The 23473-nt window shown below is 39.3% G+C and overlaps 2 protein-coding genes across 2 annotated transcripts; one reads left to right on the forward strand and one right to left on the reverse strand.

The window, feature by feature from the left end:
* Positions 1 to 4316: 4316 nt before the first annotated feature.
* PSMA2 (proteasome 20S subunit alpha 2) lies at positions 4317 to 14659 on the reverse strand. The gene is made up of 8 exons (XM_025853145.2): positions 14521 to 14659; positions 10498 to 10574; positions 9668 to 9800; positions 8098 to 8220; positions 7274 to 7355; positions 5693 to 5766; positions 4687 to 4744; positions 4317 to 4598 (listed from the first exon to the last, which is right to left on the reverse strand). Exons 1-8 carry the CDS (start codon positions 14559 to 14561, stop codon positions 4482 to 4484), a joined length of 705 nt encoding a protein of 234 aa, XP_025708930.1. The 5' UTR covers positions 14562 to 14659; the 3' UTR covers positions 4317 to 4481.
* A 105-nt stretch (positions 14660 to 14764) lies between these two features.
* MRPL32 (mitochondrial ribosomal protein L32) lies at positions 14765 to 19406 on the forward strand. The gene is made up of 3 exons (XM_025853173.2): positions 14765 to 14931; positions 16311 to 16492; positions 18722 to 19406. Exons 1-3 carry the CDS (start codon positions 14802 to 14804, stop codon positions 18974 to 18976), a joined length of 567 nt encoding a protein of 188 aa, XP_025708958.1. The 5' UTR covers positions 14765 to 14801; the 3' UTR covers positions 18977 to 19406.
* Positions 19407 to 23473: the final 4067 nt, after the last annotated feature.

The raw sequence follows: 23473 nt of genomic DNA on the forward strand, positions 1-23473 counted from the left end.
CCAAACCTTACTTGACAGCCTTGGGAAAGGAAAAGGAATAAACCCACAAAAGCAACAAGAACAAGAAATGACTGCATGAGATGTCAACACATTTTTGGAAGACAAAGAGCAGTAACACTTATTCAATGCTTATTTTATGGCAGGCATTATTCTAAGTGCTTTTCACATATTAACTCATTTAATCCTCTTCACAAAGCAAAAGGTAGATATATTTTAAAGCTAAATCCACCACAGAGAGGTTATTTAAATCAGGCAGCCTCTCTGTAAACGGAGGGGTTTGCGTGGTGGAGAAAAGTGTCTGCAGCAAGTGACTCACAAAGCAGAACCCCAGAAAGGCTTTGGAACTGCAGGTTAACCTAGAAGGTAGAAGGGAGGGGAGCAGTGAGGCAGGAATGAAAATGGGCACTGCTTACAAGCCTGTAAGAACAAACATCCAAGTCCTCTCTCAGGTCCAATGCAGCTAGGCAGTTAGCCATGCGTCCCCTGGCAAAAAACTAGAGTTTACCGTGCTGAAGGCAGGGAGTCAGAGGGGTTCCAGACACATTATGAAGAGTAACAGTTTTCTGTGGAATGTGAAATACTATTATTAGTTCCTTCTCTGCCCCTCCCAGAATGCTGACACTCCTCTCCCCAAGCCCTATTTTTCTCTGGAGAAACGGAGCAAATGAAAGACCACAGAGCAATGGTTTACAGCAACATCCCCCAGTAAATAGATTTGGGACTCACAAACATAGCACTTCCAAACAATTTTCTGTTTGGAATTGAAGTAAACCAGAAAGCAGAACAGAATGGCTTTTAAAAGTATTCTATAACTAGCATCCTCAGATAAAATGTATTTCTTTCATGAAACATGGGGATTTTAGGACTTCTTTAAGGGGAGGTGAGAGTATACACAAGTTTTTCAAAATTAAAAATGATATCCCCAATTTTAAAATATCAGTAAGAGTAGGAAAAGGTGGGTAAAACTGTACTAGAATGTACAATAAAGACAAGTAAAAAATACAGCAGAAACAAAAAGGAAATTTCTCAAACACTAGGAAATTTGCCAAAAACTGAAAGATTTTAGTTTCTATAGTGAAAGGGCCTACTGAATGCTCAGCACAATGTTAAGAAACCCACAGAAAAGGACACATCACTGTGAAATTTCAGAATGTTGCAAATAAAAGGTCCTAACTGCAGAGGGGGAAAAAAGGTTTAAAGGAAGGATTTGGCACACATACACAACAGCATTAGGTTTCTCATCAGCAACACGGGAATCTAGGAGTAATGCCTACAAAATGTGGAGACCGTTTCTAACCTAGAATTTTTAAACCCAGCCAACTGAGAATATAGTTTCAAACCTGCAACTAGCCTGGAGCAGAGCAGAAAGAGGGTTCCAAGAGAGAAACTTCTGGAGGTGTTTGGAGGGGAGGAAGGGGTACTGGAGGATTAGGGAGAGAACCGTGAAACTCACTTGACACGATATACTGAGGAAAACAGTATGCAAAAGGTTTTACAATCCTGTTGGGGGAATCTGGGAAGAACTGGTGACAGCTACACAGAATACAGAAAAGCGAAGCAATTATCATCTCCAGGAAAATTATTTAGGAAATATAACAGTATACTTACAAAGCCATAATAAAAACTTTTAAACTGAACCCTGTGATCTAATTAAACTGAGACAAAGTGAGGATGGTATAAGAGTTCTAAATTCTCATCTTGCAGAATATAAAGTTTATATAGTGGCGAACCTTCAGGAATCCAGAGATAACTGTATAAGCCTACTACTTAAAATATGGAGAGTACCTGCTGGAATACCTAAAAAGGTTAAAAAGTAATGAAACTCAGGGGCATGGCCTCAAATGAAGTGTTAAAATTATCTAATTTTTTTTTTTAAAGATTTTATTTATTTGAAAGAGAGAGACACAGTGAGAACAGGAACACAAGCAGGGGGAGTGGGAGAGGGAGAAGCAGGTTTCCCGCCGAGCAGGGAGCTTGATGCGGGTCTCGATCCCAGGACCCTGGGATCATGACCTGAGCGAAAGGCAGACACTTAATGACTGAACCACCGAGGTACCCCAAAATTATCTAATTTGTAAAATATGCTCATGCTTGGAAAGCTATTACTCACCTGGATATCTGATAAAGAGGTGAGATTAAGGATTGAGTTGGCGGTTTTTGTCCATGAACATCACTGAACAGATGAAAACTCCTTTGATCCTCCTTATCACCCACAGCCCAGTGAACCAGCACTTGATAATTATAAAGATCAGTATTACTCCTTTTCCTTATTCCCCTTTGCCACTCCTTCCTGCCCCCACGTGAATTTTAAAGATTTCCCTGTTTCATAACTAATAATTATTTTGGAAACTTAAATTCATGGCTCATTGAGGAACTAGAAAAGAGAAAGGACAGAACCAGTGGAGGCAAAGTTCTTAAGAGTGGGAAGATAAAATGTGAACCAATATCAGAGAGGGGCCATGAACATCAGGAGCACTGTGATGCTTAAGGAGGTTGAAAGAAGCTCAACTCCACAAGCTAGAATGAGAGAAGAGTTGTGAGACATTCAGGGATGCAGTGGGTCGCAAGACCAAAGAACTGAGTTCCCCAAGAACTGGGACAAAAAGGAATGGCTTAATTTTAAGGTCAATGAAAAGACTCAACTGAGAACAAAGGTAAAAGTGTTCTAGGCAGCTTCAACTGAACGAGGCTTTGCATGAACGAGCAAGAGCCCGAGAACAGAATATGGACATAGAGCTGCTTCTGTGAATTTTTCCTCCCTTTATTCTGTGGGCTTCTTCTGTTAGCCCTTAGTAGGAATCTACACACTTTTCTCCTTAATATGCCTGCCTTTACTTTTCCCTTCTTTGACTTATAGAATTTTGGTATTCTTCTGGTTTTGAATATCAGACATTAGAGAGGGCTTATTAAACAAATCCAAAGGCAGCTAAACCATACAGAATACTTGACCATGAACCCTGCAGACCTTTCATTTGCATCATCAAATTTTGTCCTTAGAAAACCCTCTGAGCCGGTAAGTGGGAGAGTTAAGACCTGACCCAAAAACCATTCCTTTCTACTACTATGTTCTTGTTCTAGTGTGCTGGAGTCTCAACAGACCAAGAGCCCACAGGAGAGATGAATGGATAAGGCCTTCAAGACAAACACCTTGATGTCAGAGGTCAAGCTGCCATCTCCCATCTCCCATAATAAAGTTGCTGCCTCCTATACTAAGATACAGAGCTATCGTGATGGTGGGGAGAACTGGGAAACCTGACCAAAACACTTCAAGGTAAGGCTCTTTTCTCCTACAGTCAGGTAAATCTTAAAACCTTTTGAGCCACATTTGAATCATGGAACTGCCTACTATAGGTCTGTTAGTAAGAAATGACGATATTCATAAACTCTGTTCTGCGGGCCAGACTAATGATGGTTTCTCTTATCCTAAAATGCCTTAAAAACAAACAAAATTTGGGGCGCCTGGGTGGCTCAGTCGTTAAGTGTCTGCCCTCAGCTCAGGTCATGATCCCAGGGTCCTGGGATCGAGCCCCGTGTCGGGTTCTCTGCTCAGCGGGAAGCCTGCTTCTCCCTCTCCCGCTCCCCCTGCTTGTGTTCCCTCTCTCGCTGTCTCTGTCAAAATAAATAAATAAAATCTTAAAAAAAAAATTAAGCTGTATGTCTTCACATATAATAAAAATAGAGTTCACATTATTTGCCTACTTGTACAAGCCTTAATTTGCAGCAAAGGTTCTGATTACACTGAGCTTACATGAATGAGGGAGAGCCTTAAGCCATAGCTTTGATGTTTAAATATTAGGATTTTATTTCCAGCACTTATGTTCATCCTTAAGTTTAAAAAGTCTAGTAGAATCTAAGGGACTCCTTTTAAATACGTTTACCTACTTGTGATGGAGAAACCAACAGAAACCAGTCCACCACTTTTTATTTACTTGCATCACGGATTTCCTATAGGAGACTCTTGGGCCTAGCACCCTTCACAGCTCGAGTGCAACCTGTGTCCTTGGGTTTCACTGATGCACACCTAACGGCACCTACAAAACACCTATGCTTCCTATCGTCTCATGAAACCATGAAAGCATTAGATTCTCCCAGCTCTAAACGCAGTGATGTTTACCAAAATCAGCATTTTGCTTTACTGACACAGAGACAACATCTGACAGTAAAGAGTGTAGCAAGATTTGACTGAACCAAAATTGCATGAAGACTAACAGGTGATTTCACCATTCTGCTCTGCAATGCAGTTTCCAGAAGTCAACTGTGATAAAAAGCAGGAAATGACTATTTCAAAATTTTACTAACTCCTAAAAAGCTGGAAGTTGGATTTAACAGTTTATTATGATTTATAAGTGTCATTTTAAAAACATCAGTCCATTAAACCATGTAGAAATAAGTATGCAAAAAGTCTGCAAAACAAAACATACTTTAAACATGTTTAAGTAGAGGGATTATCTGAAATTCCGGATTTTTCAGTCACTTAGTTATTATGCTATGGCCGCCAAGTAATCCTTAACTTCAGTCGGAGTGAGCCTCCTGAATCCGGCTTCATTGCAGATTCCAACCTCTATGTTGTCTTCTGTCATTTGCCCTTCAAAGCTTTCCTATTGAAGAGGGAGGGCAAAAGGTCAATTTTCCAAGCATTTACTTATAAAACTCATTATAAATCCCATTGTTAGAAATTGTGCTAACCTTTAGGGTTAATATGGCTGTATGAATGGCATCTTCAAGTTCCAGGTCTTCATTATATCTAAAGAATTTTTTGAAAAAACAATGATTTATGGCACAATTTACATTATTTATGATTATTTAAACCTGACAGCAGCATTAAGAATTTTTAAAAATCTAAAACACTCCTAAAAACACTAAGCTACAGATTAATTCTTTTAGTCCACTCACTGCAATAGCTGTCCCCAAATAAGAATTATTTGGCGTGCATTCCTAAAATCATGAAGCTTGTAACCCGTGAAATGTTTGAAGACTCACTATTAATATGTAAAAGGAAAGTGCTTTAAGAAAGATCTTGAAATTATTTAAGTGTACCAATTAATCCCAGGTTTAAGATTTTTAGTAACCTTAACATTATGTGAAAAATGTACTGAGAAGGTTCATCTGTTGGTTCTAGTCAATTACAAACTTCTGCCATTCAAAATGGTGGACTAATGCTGAGTCCAGAATACAGGTGGAAATAAGAGCAGGTTGTTGTGCTATGGTAGTGACAGATTTTTACATAGTACTCCACTTTTCATCAAGCATATATAGCATATATTTAATCTACCATTAATACCAGGTATTTGGCTTCACAATTTTTTTCTATAATTGTCATAATGTAAACTATTATCACTTAACTCACTTAAACTTTCCTCGCAAATTTCTTACTCCAAATCCAACGATTTTTCATTTTTTTTTTAGATTGTAGGAGAAGAAACAAAGTAAAAATTAGAAACAACGTTTAGGAAACAACTGTAAGAATGTAGAAAGAAAAGTTCTTAAATATCTAGTATTACCACTTAATATACTGAAGACTAGGAAGCCAGGGTGGAGAGAAGTTTTTGTTTATTTTATTTCTAAGTAGGCTACACAAGTGAGTATTTGAATACAAAGTAATAAAACAAATGTGTTTAGATTCATATTAATGATTTAAGAAGAGCTGAACACCACAAAGTAAACTGGCTAAATCTAGTTACAGTTAGCCTACCTTTTCTCGAGGAAAGTCTTCCCATTCACATAGTTCTTTCCCATTGCTGTAGCTTTCCAGGCAAAGTAAGCTCCCTAATCAGGAAGAGAAGAGGATAAGCCATATTTTAGATCATTAATCTTACTAGAGCACCCTGCCATTTCTTCTTTAGTTCTATAGATTTGTCTCTGACTTCTAAGTTCACAGAATATTGGAATGCAATGGAATATGTCACAAAATAGACTATTTTTAGAAAAGGTAAGTAACAAAAAGGCATGAAGACACTTCAGGAGGTTATGGAGAGGTTCAGTATTTGGATTGTAGTGACATCTTTCTCAGGTATTTACACCCATCAAAACTCATTAAATTGTACATTTTGAATATGTGTAATTCATGGTATACAATTTATGTGAGAAAGTCAGTTAAAGGAAACAGGTTAACTTAAGGCAAATAAGCAAAAGTATTATTTCAGCTTACTAGGATTGAAGGGCTCTAAAAATCTATCATATATGTATGAAAAATGATGAGCAAGTCTTTATTACTGCTGAATAAATTAAAAAGAGACAGCATTTCGTTAAAATTATTTCAGTTTTGATATTTCGTAACCTAACATTAAATGAAAGCAGCAATAAATTGTGTATAACATGGCCTCATCTGTTGAAAAAAATACATATGCACACACACAAGAAAAACACTTAAAGAAACATACTTTAAAACAGCTGCCTTTTAGATAGAACAGGGAAGAAAAGGGCAAAAAATGAAACCTGGATGCCAGTGACGGTGGCTTCTGCTACCCCAATGGAAGGAAGGGAAGAGGGCTTGTCATTTAGCTTCAGCAGCTCAGAGATGGGGTCACAGACACGGTTACCTCTCAAAATACTTAAGTTTTCTCATTTAAGTAACAGCCAACCAAAATATTTTTCTTTTGCTTTCTCAGATTACAAGGTTAGAGTTTAAGATTGACACTGGATGAACTTGTAATTATTTAATGATCCACACACTTGGAAAGATCCGTTCCTAATCATGATTTTTTTTTCCTCTGGTTTTCCTCACAGCAAATGAGATGGTTGTGAAGCAGTAGCAGCATCTACAAACACCTTCTAACTCAGATACTGCTTTCAATCTTCTGCTTTCAAGGAGACAAGCTTACCCACTTTGCAGAGCACTGGCTTCACAAGTTACATCTGTATTTGTGCAGGAAGAGTCCCACTCAAGCCAGCCCCAGGATTAAATAGATAGCAAGGAGCACAGCACTGTCCTCTAGACACAAGTTTTTCATCACATTTGTCAAAGTAACAAAATTCCACCAACTTGAAGAGATTTGATAACAACTATTCCAACAAATCTTTCAAGTATGTGAGGTTAATGAATAAGAAAAGGCAGAAAAACAGGGCAGAACTAATGTACCCTCTTCATCACGAGACTGTATTACCAACATTTTAAATGTGCAAATGAATATGCACTACTCCATACATTCTAAAGCCCCAGTGGACAAGAAAAAAGGACATACTGCTAAATTTTAAACTTTTCGTGGTTATTGTTTTTATTAGATGTTCAAAGAGTACTTGAACAAATCCCTCCAATATGTCTGATGATACTTACAGATGGATCTGACTGAAATAAATATGGTCGCCCCTCATTCCAACCACAAATTAGTAGGGAAACTCCAAATGGACGAACACCACTGAAAAAAAGAAAAATGAAATTACTTGGCATCTTCATGGTGTTAAAGTCAACCTAAGGTAAGGATTTATTAATACTCTTAAGTATTAATGAAGCATATCATCAGGTAAAATGAATTAGTCTTGTAAATTCCTTAAGAAGGATTTCATACCCTTCTGAACAAATCAATTCAAAACAAATTCTCTTTATGGTACTAAGGAACACTATTCAAATCATTTTGGTAAATGGAGAGACACAAATATCGGGGTTAATAAATCTGGAGTAACATCTTGTGTCTTAGCAAAATGACAACTTTCAAAAAATGCAGCTTTTCCACTAGCTTTATGTATCAGCAACTACCTTTATACTACCTCATCCACATGCACACCCAGATTCGAGAATTAAAAGAATATGGATGTATCAAAGAGTTATTGCTTTCATCATGTGCTTATAATCATTTCTGGTTGGAAAGATAAGTTTGGAAGCAGCAATCACTGTCTGCCCATAAAGAAGTGTTTTAATCACTGGCAAAAGAAAATTATCTAGAAGCTGCTTTCTGCAATTATATCAAGAAATCACTCTAATTTTTTCCTTAAGAAAATGTTCTAGATCCAATTAAGATCAGAAATATCCATCATAGTGATCTTCTCTACCTATTAAATAAATACAGGAATAGTAAGTCCCCTTTTTAAATATATCCACTCTTCTAAAATGGTTTCTTTTTTCTAATTCATGACACATTTCAAATAATAAAATCAACTTACCCTGACTGAGTGTATTCTTGCATCACTGAAGCTACTCTCTGTACCAGCTGAGCTGTGGGAATGGGTTCTTGGTAAACGAGATAGTATTGCTGAGCTAGTTTTCGAGCTCTGTGCACGAGCACTCTAACAAACAAGGAAGTAAGATTTAATTAAAATCTCAACACTCTGCTATTTAACGACTCTTCTCCTCCTATAGATATATACGTACAGCACAAGACTTATATGTATCTGTGTAATAGTAGCAATCAGCTCAAAGCTAGTCTTGCTCTGATATCTGATTCCAGTTAACTTACAAGAAGACACCAGAGCAACACAGAGGAGCTGAGCCATAGGAGATGTGTCAAGGATAAGACAAACGGAAGAAAATTAGCGACAAGGGGTACCAGTCAGCTCGGCAGTAATAGATTTAGCGTACACAATGGGAGCTCTACCTCCCTCCAAGGCTTCTTCAAGATTGTGCCCCCTTTCCTGAGGGCAGTCATCTTGTCTTTATATCTCAGTCAAGCCAAAACACACAAAAGCCCACATGATAGTACACGTATGTACGTACGTACACACACACACACACAACGTACACACACATTTTTTTCACTCTGCTTCCATCCTTTCCACAGATTTCACTTCAAAGAGTACCCTTCAGGGATTAAGGAACAGCAAGAAACTATCCATAACTTAAAAAATTTTTTTAATTATTAAAAAATATCAAGAATATTGTATATGATAATGAAAAACATTAGCAAGACAAACAGAATGTACCTTTACCTGCTCCTGTACTGCGGATCTGAACTATGCACATTTCCCCTCGGTATAAGACTCAGTTTATCCTCAGTGCTCCTGTCCTATCAGTGTATTCCGTGAGTACACTGTGGCATCCCTTCCATACAAGGGTAATAGGATCTACTGTAGTGAAGCCTGACCACATTCCAGCAACACTGTTGCTTTTTCTGAGTGAAACTTCGGTTCTACCTGTGTTGTTTCCCAAAAATCAGGAATGAAGTAATTAAAATACCCTTTTTACTTGTTAAATGACAAACACAGAAAGCTGCCAATCTCTTTCAACTTGCTAGTACCCTTATATAACAAAGGCCCTGATGTTTCACTCCAGTGGCCTTTGAGAATTCTGTCCCTTTGCTAAGAACACAAATAAAAATACTGGGGTTAACTCTGAATGGTAATGCTTGCTTTCTTTTGCTGCCTGATACCTTTTTTTAAATATAGTTTATTATAAGTTCTATTGCTTTTGTTTTTAAAATGCATTAGAGAACAGCCTCGTCCTTGGATAGTAGAGGGGTTGTGATCAGAAGGGAAAGATCACTAAACAGAGGTTAAGAGAAGTACTGGATCTCCTCTTTTACAACGGAGCGGCACTGAGTTATCCTTAAAGCGACCCTTTGTGTAGTCCATGCAGGCAAGCTAAATTCTGCTGCCAATGATGCTGCGGTTGCTAAACAAAGTACAAAAATAAAGGGTTGGGAGATTAAAGGAAAAACATCCCTTGATTTTTCTCCTCAAGGTACAATTACAAACAGTTCGTACAATGGTGAAAAAACAACAAATAGTGTAAAAGTACCTGTAATCTGGGCCCATGCCACTATACACCAGGCCTATATGCTTGGTAATTGGTTCCACTTTGTGTACACTTCGCTCGTCATACAGAATGGATTTCTGTTTCTTCTCAGTTGCTAATACCACACCATTTGCAGCTTTAAAAAAAAAAGTGCTAAATGTTTAATCACTTAAAGACTCTGCTTCAACAGTTTTCTAATTATGGATGCAATTCATCCAAACTCCTTTATTTCCTCTTCCTTATAAAACCTTTTCTATATTAAAATCACCTAAGAAACAGTAAATCCATTTTTCCCTCACTGGTCATCTATATTGTGCTAAGGAATCCCTATAGCTAAATGCATTACCCAACATCTCTTCAAGTTATTCCAGGACACCTAAGGGTCCATACATTTTAAAATAACAGACTCCTGCCTACTTGGCTACTGTTTTTATAATTTGAAATTTAATCAATGATACGGGCTTTTAAAAAAAAAAAGGGGGTATATCTTTAGATTAAGTTTTATCATTAACTTTCTAAATTATAGAAAGGATAAAAACTATATATAATTAGCAGAAAAACAAAAGAATATTCAGTTTTCTCAATGGGAAAGCCTAACTGTTATTACAACTAAGAGATAAAGGAGCTACATTTATTTTGAAAAAAAATTTTAACCATCTTCTTAGACTTACTGGCTTATTACTTTTTTTAAACTTCAAAATACTGTAAATCAACAGAAAGAACTGTTAAAAATTATGCTGCCCTAGCTATTTATTTGTATTAATTACTAATTAATTCCAAAAGAACTTTAGAACTATTAACAGGCATCTGAAATGAATGAAACATTTAATTACCTTTAATTCCCACTGAAGGGGCTCCTCCAGCTACAGCAGCCAAAGCATATTCAATCTGGACAAGTTTACCAGATGGGCTTAAAAAGAAACAAAGGTATTTGCTAAATTCACATATCTTCAAATATGTATAATAGAAATATCTCAGAGAGAGGGCAGATATATAGGTCAAATCCATTAACCAAATATCAAGGAACAGCTGAGCTTTCACATTATAAAGCTGTACAGAAATTGAGTTTACCAGGCAATTTGAACATATTCATAGTGAAGCCCTTATTTTTCCTTTCCACCCCCCGCTTCTTGTCTGTTTCTTAAAAGCAACATCATCATTACTGTTGCCTTTTTTTAAAATTTTTTATTGTTATATTAATCACCATACATTACATCATTAGTTTTTTAATTTTTATTGTTATGTTAATCACCATATATTACATCATTAGTTTTTGCCTTTTACCACTTCCCAACCTTCTGACTTTGGGCTAGTTACTTAACCCCACTGTGTCTCAGTTTTCACAGTGGGGATAACAGTACTGTACCTATTTCAAAAGATTGTTGTGAAGATTAAATAAAGAGATGCCTTTTGTTCCTGGCACAAAATTAGCAGTAAGTAAATACCAAACAGTTACGTTATTAAGAACATGTATGTGTCTGTTAAACAACAGCATATATTTCGTATGAGGGGAGTTACACATTTTAGAAAGTAGGCATGGCCTAAGATGTAAGACTTTGTTATCACCCATGACAAAATATTTTCTATGTAAGGCTACTTCTAGAAGCTATGAGCTGGTGATACTTAACATATCTGATTCCATGGGTTTTGTAGCCAATTACTAGCCCTGAACTGGCTTTTAAGATCATACTTTATTTCAATCCAGTTGTTAAGTTAAAACATTACAAATTCACAGACTAACCTAATTTTACAGATAAAGAAAAAGGTTTCTTTTTTTAAAGATTTTATTTATTTATTTCAGAGAGAGAGAGAATGGGAGATAGCACAAGAGAGAAGAGGGTCAGAGGGAGAAGCAGACTCCCCGCTGAGCAGGAAGCCCGATGTGGGACTCAATCCCAGGACTCCAGGATCATGACCTGAGCCGAAGGCAGTCGCTTAACCAACTGAGCCACTCAGGCGCCCTAAAGGAAAAGTTTTTGAGTGAAAGTAATTTGTCTAGAATGACACAGCTTGGTCTATATCTCCAGTCTACTAATGAAAATATAACCTTGAATTTCAGAAGGTCATTTCTTTCATCTTCATAAGATTATGGATACTCTGTCACTCAATCCTCAACTTTGTTCCAGACACACAGACCACTCTTAGAATTCAAAAACCCCTTTGATAAACTAACATCTCTGTCTGGAATGCATCTCACCTTCCTCTGGTGAACTCTCTCCTGGTCATCCTTCAATCTTTAGTAGAAATGTCATGTTCTTAGAGAAGCTGTCCTGACCATCCAGACTAGGTTGAATCCCATATGTTCATGCCTATGATGTCCCATACTTCCTCTCTGGCTAAGATTCATCATGCTTAAATTAGTCTTACAACGTCTGTCCTCCTCAACAAAGTGTGAGGAAGCTCTGTTCGGTCAGTATTCTAACATATAACCTATTCCAGGAATCACAATCACTTGGCTGACAGAGACACAACCAGACCTATATATGGAATAAGCCTAGGTGTGGCAGTTTAAAGACTCTTAAATGACAAAATTAGTTAACTTGAGTGAAATAACATCAAAGGTATTTAAATTTTTAAAATTAGACTGCACATATTTTACTTTATTAGTCACTATTTCAATAATCCTATCATGACTCACTGGGTCCATCCAGCTTTCAATTATTGTTCAAAATCTAACTCAAATACTCCTGGGGAACATTTTAAAGGCTCAGGTAAACTTAAATATATCTTCTCTCTGTTCCCACAATCACCTGCACACACATCTACCATTGCATCTTCCTATATGAAAGCTCACCAGTCTTGAGCTCACTGAGCAATCAACAATCTTTGTAGTCAGTCATGCCACTAGCCCATTCCAAAGTAACCAGCATCTCTACCTCGGATAACTGATACAGCCTTCTAACCAGTTTTCCTCTTTTCCACTCTTACTTCAATCCCCCTAGCCAGAGTTACCATTGTACCACATCACCTCTCACTTAAATCCTATAATAACTCCCTGGTTCACCTAAAATACAAACTTCTTATTCTGGTCTACAGGGCTCTGTGAGAGTGGCCTTACCCACGCTAACTGGTTGCTCACTACCCTCTAGCACACTGGCCTTATTATCAATTCCTGTAGTTCAAGCTCTTTCCCAACTTCACGACTTTCACATATCCTCTTTCCTCTGTCCACCAGTCTCTCTACCCCTAAATCTTCAAATAGTTGGCTTTTTTCACCTTCTGGTCTCACAATTTACCCCCAAGCACTGGCTTTTCCTGACGATCCAATCTACAGTTATGTTTCTTCTTTTACTCTTTTTTAATAAAAATTTCTAAGAGAAAAACTTTTTTTCAGAATGGATTAGTAGACACCAATTTGTTTACTCATATCCTCAACTGAATGTAATCCACAAGAATACTTTTTCATCCTATCATATAGCCTCATAACTTCCACCACTATAGTTTAATTCTGATTACAATAGGCTAGAAACAAAATTTTTAAATCAAAAGAGTTGAACCATTATGTTAAAAAACAAGTTTATTTTAATAAATTATTACAGATGTATTCAGTCCCTGATGATGTTTTATGTTTCAGCTCCACTTATCCTAAAGAAAGGATTACACCTTCTTAAAGAATCAAGTTTGCTTTGTTCACAAACATGAAGAGTGATTATTTAGCAAACACTGTTCTCTATCATTGTATGTTGTTACATACAAAAGTTAAAAAAATCCTCATTTATTATTGAAAACTGCCAAGTGTAAAGAAAGTATTTTAGTATTTTAAAAAGACACCATACAGTAATAGAAAGTGTATTAATTTTATCATCAGAAAGAACCCAGTTCGAATGTGAACTCAGCTACTCATCTATGACCTTGGACAAGTTTTAATTTGTTCAGCCTGTGGTTAATTCATCTGTAAGATGTTGAAATAACATGTATCACACATGGTAGTAGAAAGAAATAGAGTAGGTTAAGTGCACCCACACAAGAAAGTACTCAACAAGTTGGATCCCGCTTGCCTTCAGCTGTCAGAGAGAACTGCATTTCAACTAAATGGGAGATTACTGATCCGTAAGAAAATGGTCAAACTAAATCATTACCGGGTCGATTTATTAAACCCTTCGCTGATGGTTTTCTTACATTTGGAACAATAGTTTTATCTCAACCGTATTTTGAAAAATGTACTATTATTAATCCCTTGTTCTAAAATAGAAAAGCCTACAATCTTTTGTAAAGTAAACATATCCTCCTCACCCTCCAAAAAATGGCCAAAACGGAAATGTAACCTCGTAGTCTGGGGCCCACAAACACTAGCTGACAGGAAGATTAGCGCTTTCATTTTTAGTCCTTAAAGTTCTAACAGGGGCATGGAAGAAACCGAAAGTGGGAAGAGATTTCGAAGTACCAAATGGAGACTGTAAGACTCAGACCAAACTGTAACGATGCGGTTTTCCGAAGAGAAAAAAAAGGACCCCAAAGATCTGACCAAGATTCCAAGGTCCAGAAGCTCCCCAATCAGGCCTACAGGTCAGGAAGGAAATCCTGAGTTCCGAACGGGACACCCGGAGGCACCTAATCCAAAACTGCCTTATTCTCCAGTCCCCAAAGCGAAAGGAAATCGCTAGTTGAGGACCTTACCCTCCCGCAGCCCCAAGGTCGCCCTGGATCCCCAAACCCGAGTTCCCGCTGCTTCCCAGCACCGCTGCTCCCAGGCCGCGGGCGGGCCAAGAAAATGACTTTGCAAAGTCGCATTTCCATCTCTACTTCCTACTGGGCCCCCCGGAAACATCAAGCCAGAGACCAGGACGGAAAAAACGGGGCAGAGGGAACTCCTAGAACCTCCGCTCCGCGGAGGACTTTGGGAGCCCCTTCCATACCTGAATGTAGTCAGCGAAAAGCTGTAACCGCGCTCCGCCATCTTTACCTGGAGTGCCAAAGCACATCCGCACACATGCGCACTGGAGCCGGTTTCTTTCCATTTCCCCTCACCTCGATTTCCTTTCTCTCTCTCTGATTGGAGGAGAGTCAGAGACGCTCCAGGGACATGCTGGGCGTTGTAGTTCCAGCAGCCAGGTTTGCCAGACTCTGCGTCTGTGCGCATGCTCGAGGTGGGGGCGGGACGCAGCAGCGAGGTGGGCGTGGTCTTCGGGCGAGGAAGATGGCGTCGGCCATGCTGGTGCTTGTCGTCCCACCGTGGCCGGCAGCCCGGGGACTCCTCCGGAGCTGTTGGGAACTACTACAGCGGAAACTTCGGCAGAGCGGACCAGGTTTTCCCAGTCCTCCGTGGGGTACGTAAGGAAGGCCGCCGTGGAAAAGAGATCGGATGAGGGGACTCCGGGCAGCTTGGTAGACAACAGCTTATATTTCGCGCTCCTCCCGCGTTTTGATCCTCCGCGGCGCGTAGGGGACGTTGTCCGGGGTAATGCCTTACTTAGAAACTGGAAGCGGTTGGTTTTGCCTTCCCCAACCCCAAAAGACAGAGAAAGTCCACTGATTGTCCCATTCATACACAGAATGTAACCAAGCTTTTTAGCTTAGATCAGGGTCGACACTATCTAGATCTTGTTTCCGTATTAGTCCTCCCACCCCCCGAAGCAGCGTGTCCTCCTTTGTGGTGTTTGAGCTCTGCAGTTGAATCCTGCTGATCCCTCTGTTTTCCCCGGAAACTGATTTTAGTTAGAAGGATCTTGGATGTTAAAATTGTCATTATTTTGTCATTTACAGTCCACGTTTATTTCTAAGGTATACCGAACATAATACCCAGGGAGTCTGAACGGAGAGCCCATGATAAGCCAAAGCCTGCGTGTGCTTCCTGGGAAATCTCCACACCATCCCGTTAGGTATCACCGCTTTTCAGCCGAGGAAGTAGGCTCACGGAGGTCCCAAGGTCACACAGGCCGGCCAGAGCTTGTGCTGGTCACCATTGAGCTGTGCTTCGCAGTTCTTAACGGATATATTGAAAAGAAATACCAGTTGCTAAATGTTAGACAGCTTTGTATGTTTTTTTAAGAGTTCCTAAAACCAAAAGACATATTCTAGGTCTGAGGAAGAGCAGGGAAAGGATAAAGCAAAACTGAAACGTTGGTAGTCATATAAGTAAATATCATGAGTGGTGAGCTAGTGCTTTTCTCTAGAGAACGGACAGTAATCAAGTATTATGAAGAACTAAGTGACTTAAAGGGCCTACCAGGCTGTATGACAAAGGAACTAACTCCGTTGGTATATAGTAAAAAGGTGCCAAGAGGCAGTTATCTGAGTGCAGGTTGGAAATATATTTTGGGAATCTCAAGCTTAGATTTACTGGTAAAGTAAATAGGAACTACCTACCAAGCAGAATGTGGACAGTTTGAGTGATTTATTCATGTTTACTACTAAACCCCTGAGTTGTGTATTTCAGAAGGTGAGAAACTCTTGGTAGAATTTTACTGATTCATTTCAGCAGGTCCCTCTAAGAAAAAATTCTATTCATGTTGTTTAAAATTGCTTTATGTATAAGTTTTAGTGTATTTCAATAGCTAAAGCTTCTGTTTAATGTCTCTTGAGTATAATATTCTAGATTTTATATGTCTTTTGACATAATCACTGTTGATTGTTAAGGAGGATGATATGTAAGGAGTCATTTAGAAACTAGAAATCCATGGTGTATTTCCACCTTTTGTTTTTGTAGGACCAGCATTAGCAGTCCAAGGTCCAGCTATATTTACAAAACCATCAAATGATACCAATGGAAGTAAGGAGGTTTTCAGCCTTTCCGATAGTATCTTTTGGATGGCAGCTCCTAAGAACAGACGCAGCATTGAAGTTAACCGCTGTAGGAGAAGAAACCCTCAGAAGCTTATTAAAGTTAAGGTAATATGTTGATTTTTGTGGGTGTGCTTTCTCTCAAATCCACCACTGCATCTCCTCTTGGTACTTACGTAGCCTATGGGTAAATCATTCTTAGAGCTTATACATGTACTTCCCTCTGGCCTAAATAAAATAATAGCATTCTCATTGTGTATGTTTATGTGTCTACTGTCCTGTAGCCTAAATATTAGGACCACAATCAAGGAGAGAGTCTGGAGTCTGGACGGGGGACTAGTTTGTGAATAACCTATGTGACTTTTGTTAGGAGCTGGTGATTTGGAGTCATATGTGGGTAAACTTAATCATAGCAAAGTCTAAAATTAAAGTCAGAAGCAGTAGGTATATTAGATCTCAAGTTGTACTAACCCATACATATTTATTCTATCCTTCACTGTGACAAATAAAATACTGTGAAAAAAAAATCCTTAGGTAGGTAATAAAAATAGCTAACATCTGTTAAGTGCCCCTGGTGTGTCTAAGTGCTTTATGTGAATTATCTCACCAAATCCTCACAATAGCCCTTCAAAGTAAATACAGCTTTGCTCATTTTTAGGATTGAAAAAAATGAGGCAAAAAGAATTTGCCTGTAGTCACAAACAAATATTAAGTGATAGAGGGAGGATGTGAGCCTAGGCAGTCTGATCCTTGAACTCTTCTCTTGAAACTTTCTGGTGTGTTCCTGTCCTCAGACAATTCCAGATCTCCACTCCCATTCCACCCCTTCTCTCTGCCCCCATGGAAATACTCTTCATCGATCTAGTAAACAAAAATTACAGTGTTTATTACCTTTGATTTGTTAACTTATGGTTTTAACAGCCATGATCTGAGTTACTGTTTGCTCCATGACATTCCCCTGCAGATGAAACTCAAGAACAAAGAATTGACTTCATAAACTTCCAACATTCAGTATTAAACCAGGCCCTTAGAACTCAAGCCAAAAAGTATTACTGAGTCACATTTGGAACTGGACTTAAAGTCTGAAACTGAAAAGTATGTCATTAAAACAATAATATATACAATCTGGTTGAGAGAATTTAAAATTTGAAGAATGAGGGTAAGCTGTTCCATGAATTCCCTCACTGCGTTTATTCTGAGGGAAAAGAATAGCACCCTGTGGATTCATTTTCTTCACTGAACTGCTTCCAGCTACACATAGTATAATATGCTGGTGCTTTGATCAGGAAGAGAGCACCAGTTGTATCGTTCCCACACCTTCAGTTAGACATGCAATCCGATGTCCAGTGTAGCAAGGAAGATGAGAAGTTGGTGAGGCAAGTCATTTACAAGGTTCTTTACTCCTTTCAGAAAATGCAATTCTTTTTTGTCATTGCCTCACAAACGTTTATATGTTAATCTTATGAAGTGTTTGGAATTTCTTTGCTGCTCCTACTTAAAATTGTTCTTTTCCACCTCAAATCTACCTTTAGAGCACATTGAAAGGATTTCTTCAGAGGTTGTAATTGTCTTATGAAAGTTGGGTAGATGTGTGTAAAAACTCATTCTCAAATTGTAGCGTAACAAGGGAGTTTTACATTAAGGAATAATCAGTGTTCATTCGTAAAAAAGAAAAAGTTATACCATATACCAGCTATTACACCATATGCTCTAGTACACCAGAGGCTTCATACAGGAATTTAAGTTACACTGATAAATCAGGGGAGCCAACTGTAAAGTTTGTCACCTTGTTTTCCCCAGGGGTAGACCGAAAAAAAAAAAAGTGAGTTCCCTTTCCCTTGGTCTCATTATTAAGATGCTGGCTGTATGGATCCTCCCATTGTGTTGAAGGACTCCTTATTAGATATTTAGTCTTTGAAGGTGGGGGAATAGAGTATCATTTTATCTAACATGGCTGCTGTGTTTAAGTAAAAATGTACCAGGTTCACAGTTGGTAGACCTGAGTTCTAGTCCCACTTTTTCTGTTAACTCAAACTTGTTTGTCCTCAGTTTCCCTTTTAAAGTGACGTTGAGGGGCGCCTGGGTGGCTCAGTCGGTTGCGTGTCCAATTCTTGATCTCATCTCAGGCCGTGAGTTCAAGCCCCAAGTTGGGCTCTGCAATGGGCATGGAGCCTACTTTAAAAAAAAAAAGTAAAGTGAGGTTGAACTAGATGGTATATGACCTTATGCAACATGAACAGTCCAAGAAAGTTCAAATGCAAGCATTATTCCTGTCCATGATTACGTGTGCATTGTTACGCCTCTTGTTAAAATATGTTTCTGTTGTTTTTTTTAAAGAACAATATTGACGTTTGTCCTGAATGTGGTCACCTGAAACTGAAACACGTCCTTTGTGGCTATTGCTATGAGAAAGTGTGCAAGGAGACTGCAGAAATCAGAAGACAGATAGGGAAACAAGAAGGGGGCCCTTTTAAGGCTCCGTCCGTGGAGACTGTGGTGCTGTACACAGGAGAGGCACCGTCTGAACAAGATCGCGGTAAGAGAATCATTGAACGAGACAGGAAGCGACCATCCTGGTTCACCCAGAATTAAGACCAAAGGTGTTTGAAGAGGATACCTTCATAAAAAACATTTGTCCTGAAAGAGAGGAAAATTCTTTGTTTTCATGTTGGTTTTGAGCTTGTTTTTAAATCATCAATCTAGTGTAAAATGTTCTCTCAAAGCAGTGAGTTTTGTGGGGTAATTTGAAGAAAATACCAGGAGTAAACTCTGAAAATATTTGTTTATACAGAGGCACAATGTGTTAATATGTCTGTTTTCTGTTATACTGTAAGGTTTTAAGTAAACATAAAATTTGCAGTACAGAAAAATAAATGATTTAAAATTCATAGCAAGAATTACGTGTTTTGATTCTGATTTTGTTTGTTTGCCAGCCAGTGGTTTTTCTTACACAAAAATACACAGATACTTTCATTTAAGTAACACCTGGAAATGGGTTATTTGAATTTTGGGTATTTTTTAAGATGGTGGTTGTGGCAGCAAGAGGAGGTTTGTTCTGTTCAGTTTTGTTTTGTTTTAGCAAATTAAAATTGCCTTTGGTGGAATTCGCTTTATATGGGATGTATGATGTTAATTTCCTTCGAAATAGTTGTTCATATTTTACACTAAATCAAAATGACATTCAGAATTCGTTAGACGGCTCATGAGATTTGTATTTTATAGTTTGGGGAGAGATTTTTAAAAGGAGTTATGAGTAGATTCACTAGTATACAGAACATGTATTAAGAATGTTGTCTTCTGCATTTTTTTCTAATATATCCCTTTATTTTTCATTATATCATATTTATCTCTTTGTAAAAATGGTCTCTTTAACTTAATGTAATTCATTTCAAATTTCCCTCTCCCTGCCCCATTCTTGTATCTATCCTGAACCCGAAGTTTACTATTTTATGTGTTTCCTGCCTCATTCAAAAAAAAAAAAAAAGTGAGATAAGTTATTAAAACACACTGAGAGGGGCAGCTGGGTGGCACAGTCGGTTGAGCGTCCGACTCTTGGTTTCGGGGCAGGTCAGGATCTCAGGGTCCTGAGGTGGAGCCTGCATCAGGCTCCCTGCTCAGTGGGGAGTCTGCCTAAGAGTCTCTCCCTCTGCCCCTCCCCCCACTTGTGCACACCCACTCTCTCTCTAAAATAAATAAATCTTTTAAAAAAAACACACACACTGAGCTAAGGGAATTACAGTTAAATGGAAAATCAGTAGGTAAAATAATATAAAGCCTAGAGATAGATTTAAATAAAATGCATGCCACATTAGCCTGAATACTTATTGGAAACAGTGAATTCAACTCAAGTTTTCTTTCCCTTGAAAGAACCTATATGGATAAATCTTCACAACGTAAGAAACATGTTCCAGAAATACACAACTATCTCGGTACTAAAACCTGAGGGCCGTCTCTTCTGTGGTACTTCATAATGACAATTCTGTGATGGAGTAATCCATGTTAGTATCCCTAGAAGGAAAATGAATCAATTTCATGAGGTACAGTATAGACCAATACTGTGTTGAAGTACAATTCAGTAAAAACAAATCCTTAAAACTTCCAAAGTGTTGGAATCCCAGTAAATAATTCTTCAAGGTTTGGTCCTATCTAAGCATGAAATGGAGATTCTGGAGGAATTGGTTATCTGGGTATTCACACTAAGGCACTCCTCTGCAGATAATTATTTGTTAAACTCTTGACGAGCTTTAGAAGTGCTGTGTGTCAAACTCAAGATAAATATACTTCAGGTAGAATCAGTGAGTCATGAAATCTGAAGCCATCTCCGTCCACCCCTGAATCGTCCACTGCCTACTCAGCATCTCAGCTGCCTGTTTAGCAGAGTGTTGGAATTGTGTGTCCCTAGCTAATACATTGTCCTTTGATTTAGCAGCGTGCTCTACATGCAGGGAGACCCAGGGAGCATACGTGGGCAGGGTCACTTCTTGTTTGGACAGCTAAATGTTACATAAAATACATCCCCAAATTAGATAGCAAAACCAGATGTCTCGTTTCTGCTAGGAAACAGTGTCCTAAAAGAGTGTATCTTTTTTTTTTTTGAAGAGGTTGTCCCCTTAAAGTCGTCTTTGAATACATTTTATTACTTCATACTACCAGTTTTTGCTATCAGGAAAAAAAAAAGCATCATGAGTTTGAATTAAATGACTCATGTAACTGATTTGTTAATTTTTCTGAACATTGGAAATGATCCCCCTCCCTGCCTGACGCCTGCCCTCAAGATGTGGAGACATTTTACCAGGCACTTTTGGAGAGTAAGTCTCCACGAGGGTTCGCATTATGTTGTAGTTGTGAGAGACTGGTGAGGTGCGTGTCACCTCAGCATAATAGCACTCCCCTCCATCTTCCTGTCTCTTTAACCAGGTCCTAGCCGATCACCAGGTTCTGAAAATCTGGTGTCTGACTTCATTCCATCTCCCTGCCGGCGTCCTCCTTCTAACCCCGTATCTCTCTCCTGAATTGTTGTTACTATGCACTTTCCAATTATTAGTTTCCAGTCTTCCCACATTTCTAATTAATTTTCTTGGATAGCTTTTAAATTACAAAAGTGATACATGATTGTAGTTAATGAAACAATGCAAAGTATATAAACGAAAGTTACAAATCCTTTCTCCGCCACCACACCTTGTATCACACTACCTGGTATATATGCTTCTAAGTGTCACTGCCCCAAGGTAGTTTAAAGCACACTTGTGATTGTACCACTCCCCTGGTCAAAACCAGGCTCCTCATTAAACCCTCTCGGGCCTTCACAGTCCGTCCAAGTCTTTGTGCCTGCCCCCTCCACAGGGCAGTGCGCACCCCATCTCTCAGACTTGGAATCAACCATCTGGAGCTGTTTGTTGACCACCACCTCAGCAGGCTTCACTCCCCTCCCAGCGCCTTCACTTGGCTTCACAGCCTTTCTCCTACCTGAGTGTCCTCTGGACTCCCTTACTGTTCCTCCTCTTCTCCCCAGCCTTTAGAGTGCCCAAGGCTCCATCCTTGGTGATCTCATCCAGACTTATGGCCTTAAATAGCACTGTATGTTGACTCCTTCCAATCTAATGTTTCTGGCATGGGCCTCTCCCTGAACTCTAGACTCGTGCTCTGTTGCTCCATGGCATCTCCAGTCGAATGTCTAGCAGATATCTTAAACTCAGGATCCCGGACTCCGAATTCCTTCTCTCCCAGTTCTACTTCCCCTACTCCCTAGAACTTTCCATTCCAGCTGATGGCAACTCCATTCTCCTAGTTGGCTCAGTTCCAAAACCCACCTCAGTCATCGGCTTTGCTATCTCTCTGTCTCTTCCCCTCTCACATTCAGTCTGAGCAAATCTGCAAATCCCACTGGTTCTATATTTAAGAATATACTTAGAATCTGACCACTCACCACTATCTGCACTGCTTCCACCCCCATCAGAGCCCCCATTATCTTGTCTAGAATATCAAAGTCTCCCACTAACTGCTGTCCTTGCTGCCACCTTGATCTCCTGTGGTCTGTCCCCTACACAGCAGCCAGAACCGTTTCAAGACAGGGCAAGTCTTGGCTCTCCTCTCTTCAAATTCCTTTATTCAAAACCTTAACTCCGATGAAACAGGCAGATACCCACGTGAGGACTTTTGCATTATGTAATATATATATTTTTTGTGGGTAAACTGAGTTTTGATACCTCGGTGTACTATGGATGACTCCCATTTAAAGAAATTGTGATAAATCTATTAAAAATATGAACCATTTTTTCTTTCATAATTTGTGAGGTATGACTTGTAAATTCAAGATTTCTTTTATGAAGTACAAAAATAGGGGACTTTCAGACATTCCCGGTGTGGGGATCACTAACACTCCTTTTACAGAACTCTCCCGTCCCAGCCCCCACCCTCCGATATGCAGTTGTTACGTTTCAGGGACAAGATAGTCCGTCAGAATTTCTAAATCTGTGCTCAAGAACTCTACTGTCTGTGATGAGTGCTTCTTTCCCTGGCAAACACACAAAAATAGATGTTCTGCCTTTACTGCAGCCCGCGAGAAGCAGTGTCATCCTGTGGCCTATATTGCATTCTGTTTCAGCTCTTGCCTCTCTAAAGGGAGTCGTCTCTTCCAGCCGCTGGCTTCGCTCGTCTCTACAGCAGAGGGCAACAGAGAGCATGTTCTGGCGCCCCCGGGCTGTTTATATCGGCTTGGAAACACATCCTGCAGGGGCCATGCCCTGGTGTCACCCTACTCCTCTCCTGACCCGTTGACGCCCTTTGCCTTCCCCCTCTCCGTGTTCGTGAAGTTGCGAGGGAGTGTTAGGGATGCAGTTTGGAGCCAGGTCAGGAGGAAAGCTAGGAGGCCAAGGTGATCTGGTCTCCTGGACCCTGTTACCGAAGCTCAGAATCAGCTTGACAGTTTCAGCCTGGAAACCAAACCCTGCCAAGCGCCACAATTTACCAGGCATCCCGAGCCGCCTCACTAGGGGGCAGCAGGTGAGCTGCATTGCCTCTTCAGAGAAATAACAACCCGCCAGGTCCTGCAAGGCCGGAGACATTCGTCAGTTTCTACCAAAGCCATAT

Source organism: Callorhinus ursinus, unplaced genomic scaffold, assembly GCF_003265705.2.
Source record: "Callorhinus ursinus isolate GAN/ISIS: 27379988/994484 unplaced genomic scaffold, GSC_fseal_2.0 scaffold73, whole genome shotgun sequence".
Taxonomy (NCBI): Eukaryota; Metazoa; Chordata; class Mammalia; order Carnivora; family Otariidae; genus Callorhinus; species Callorhinus ursinus.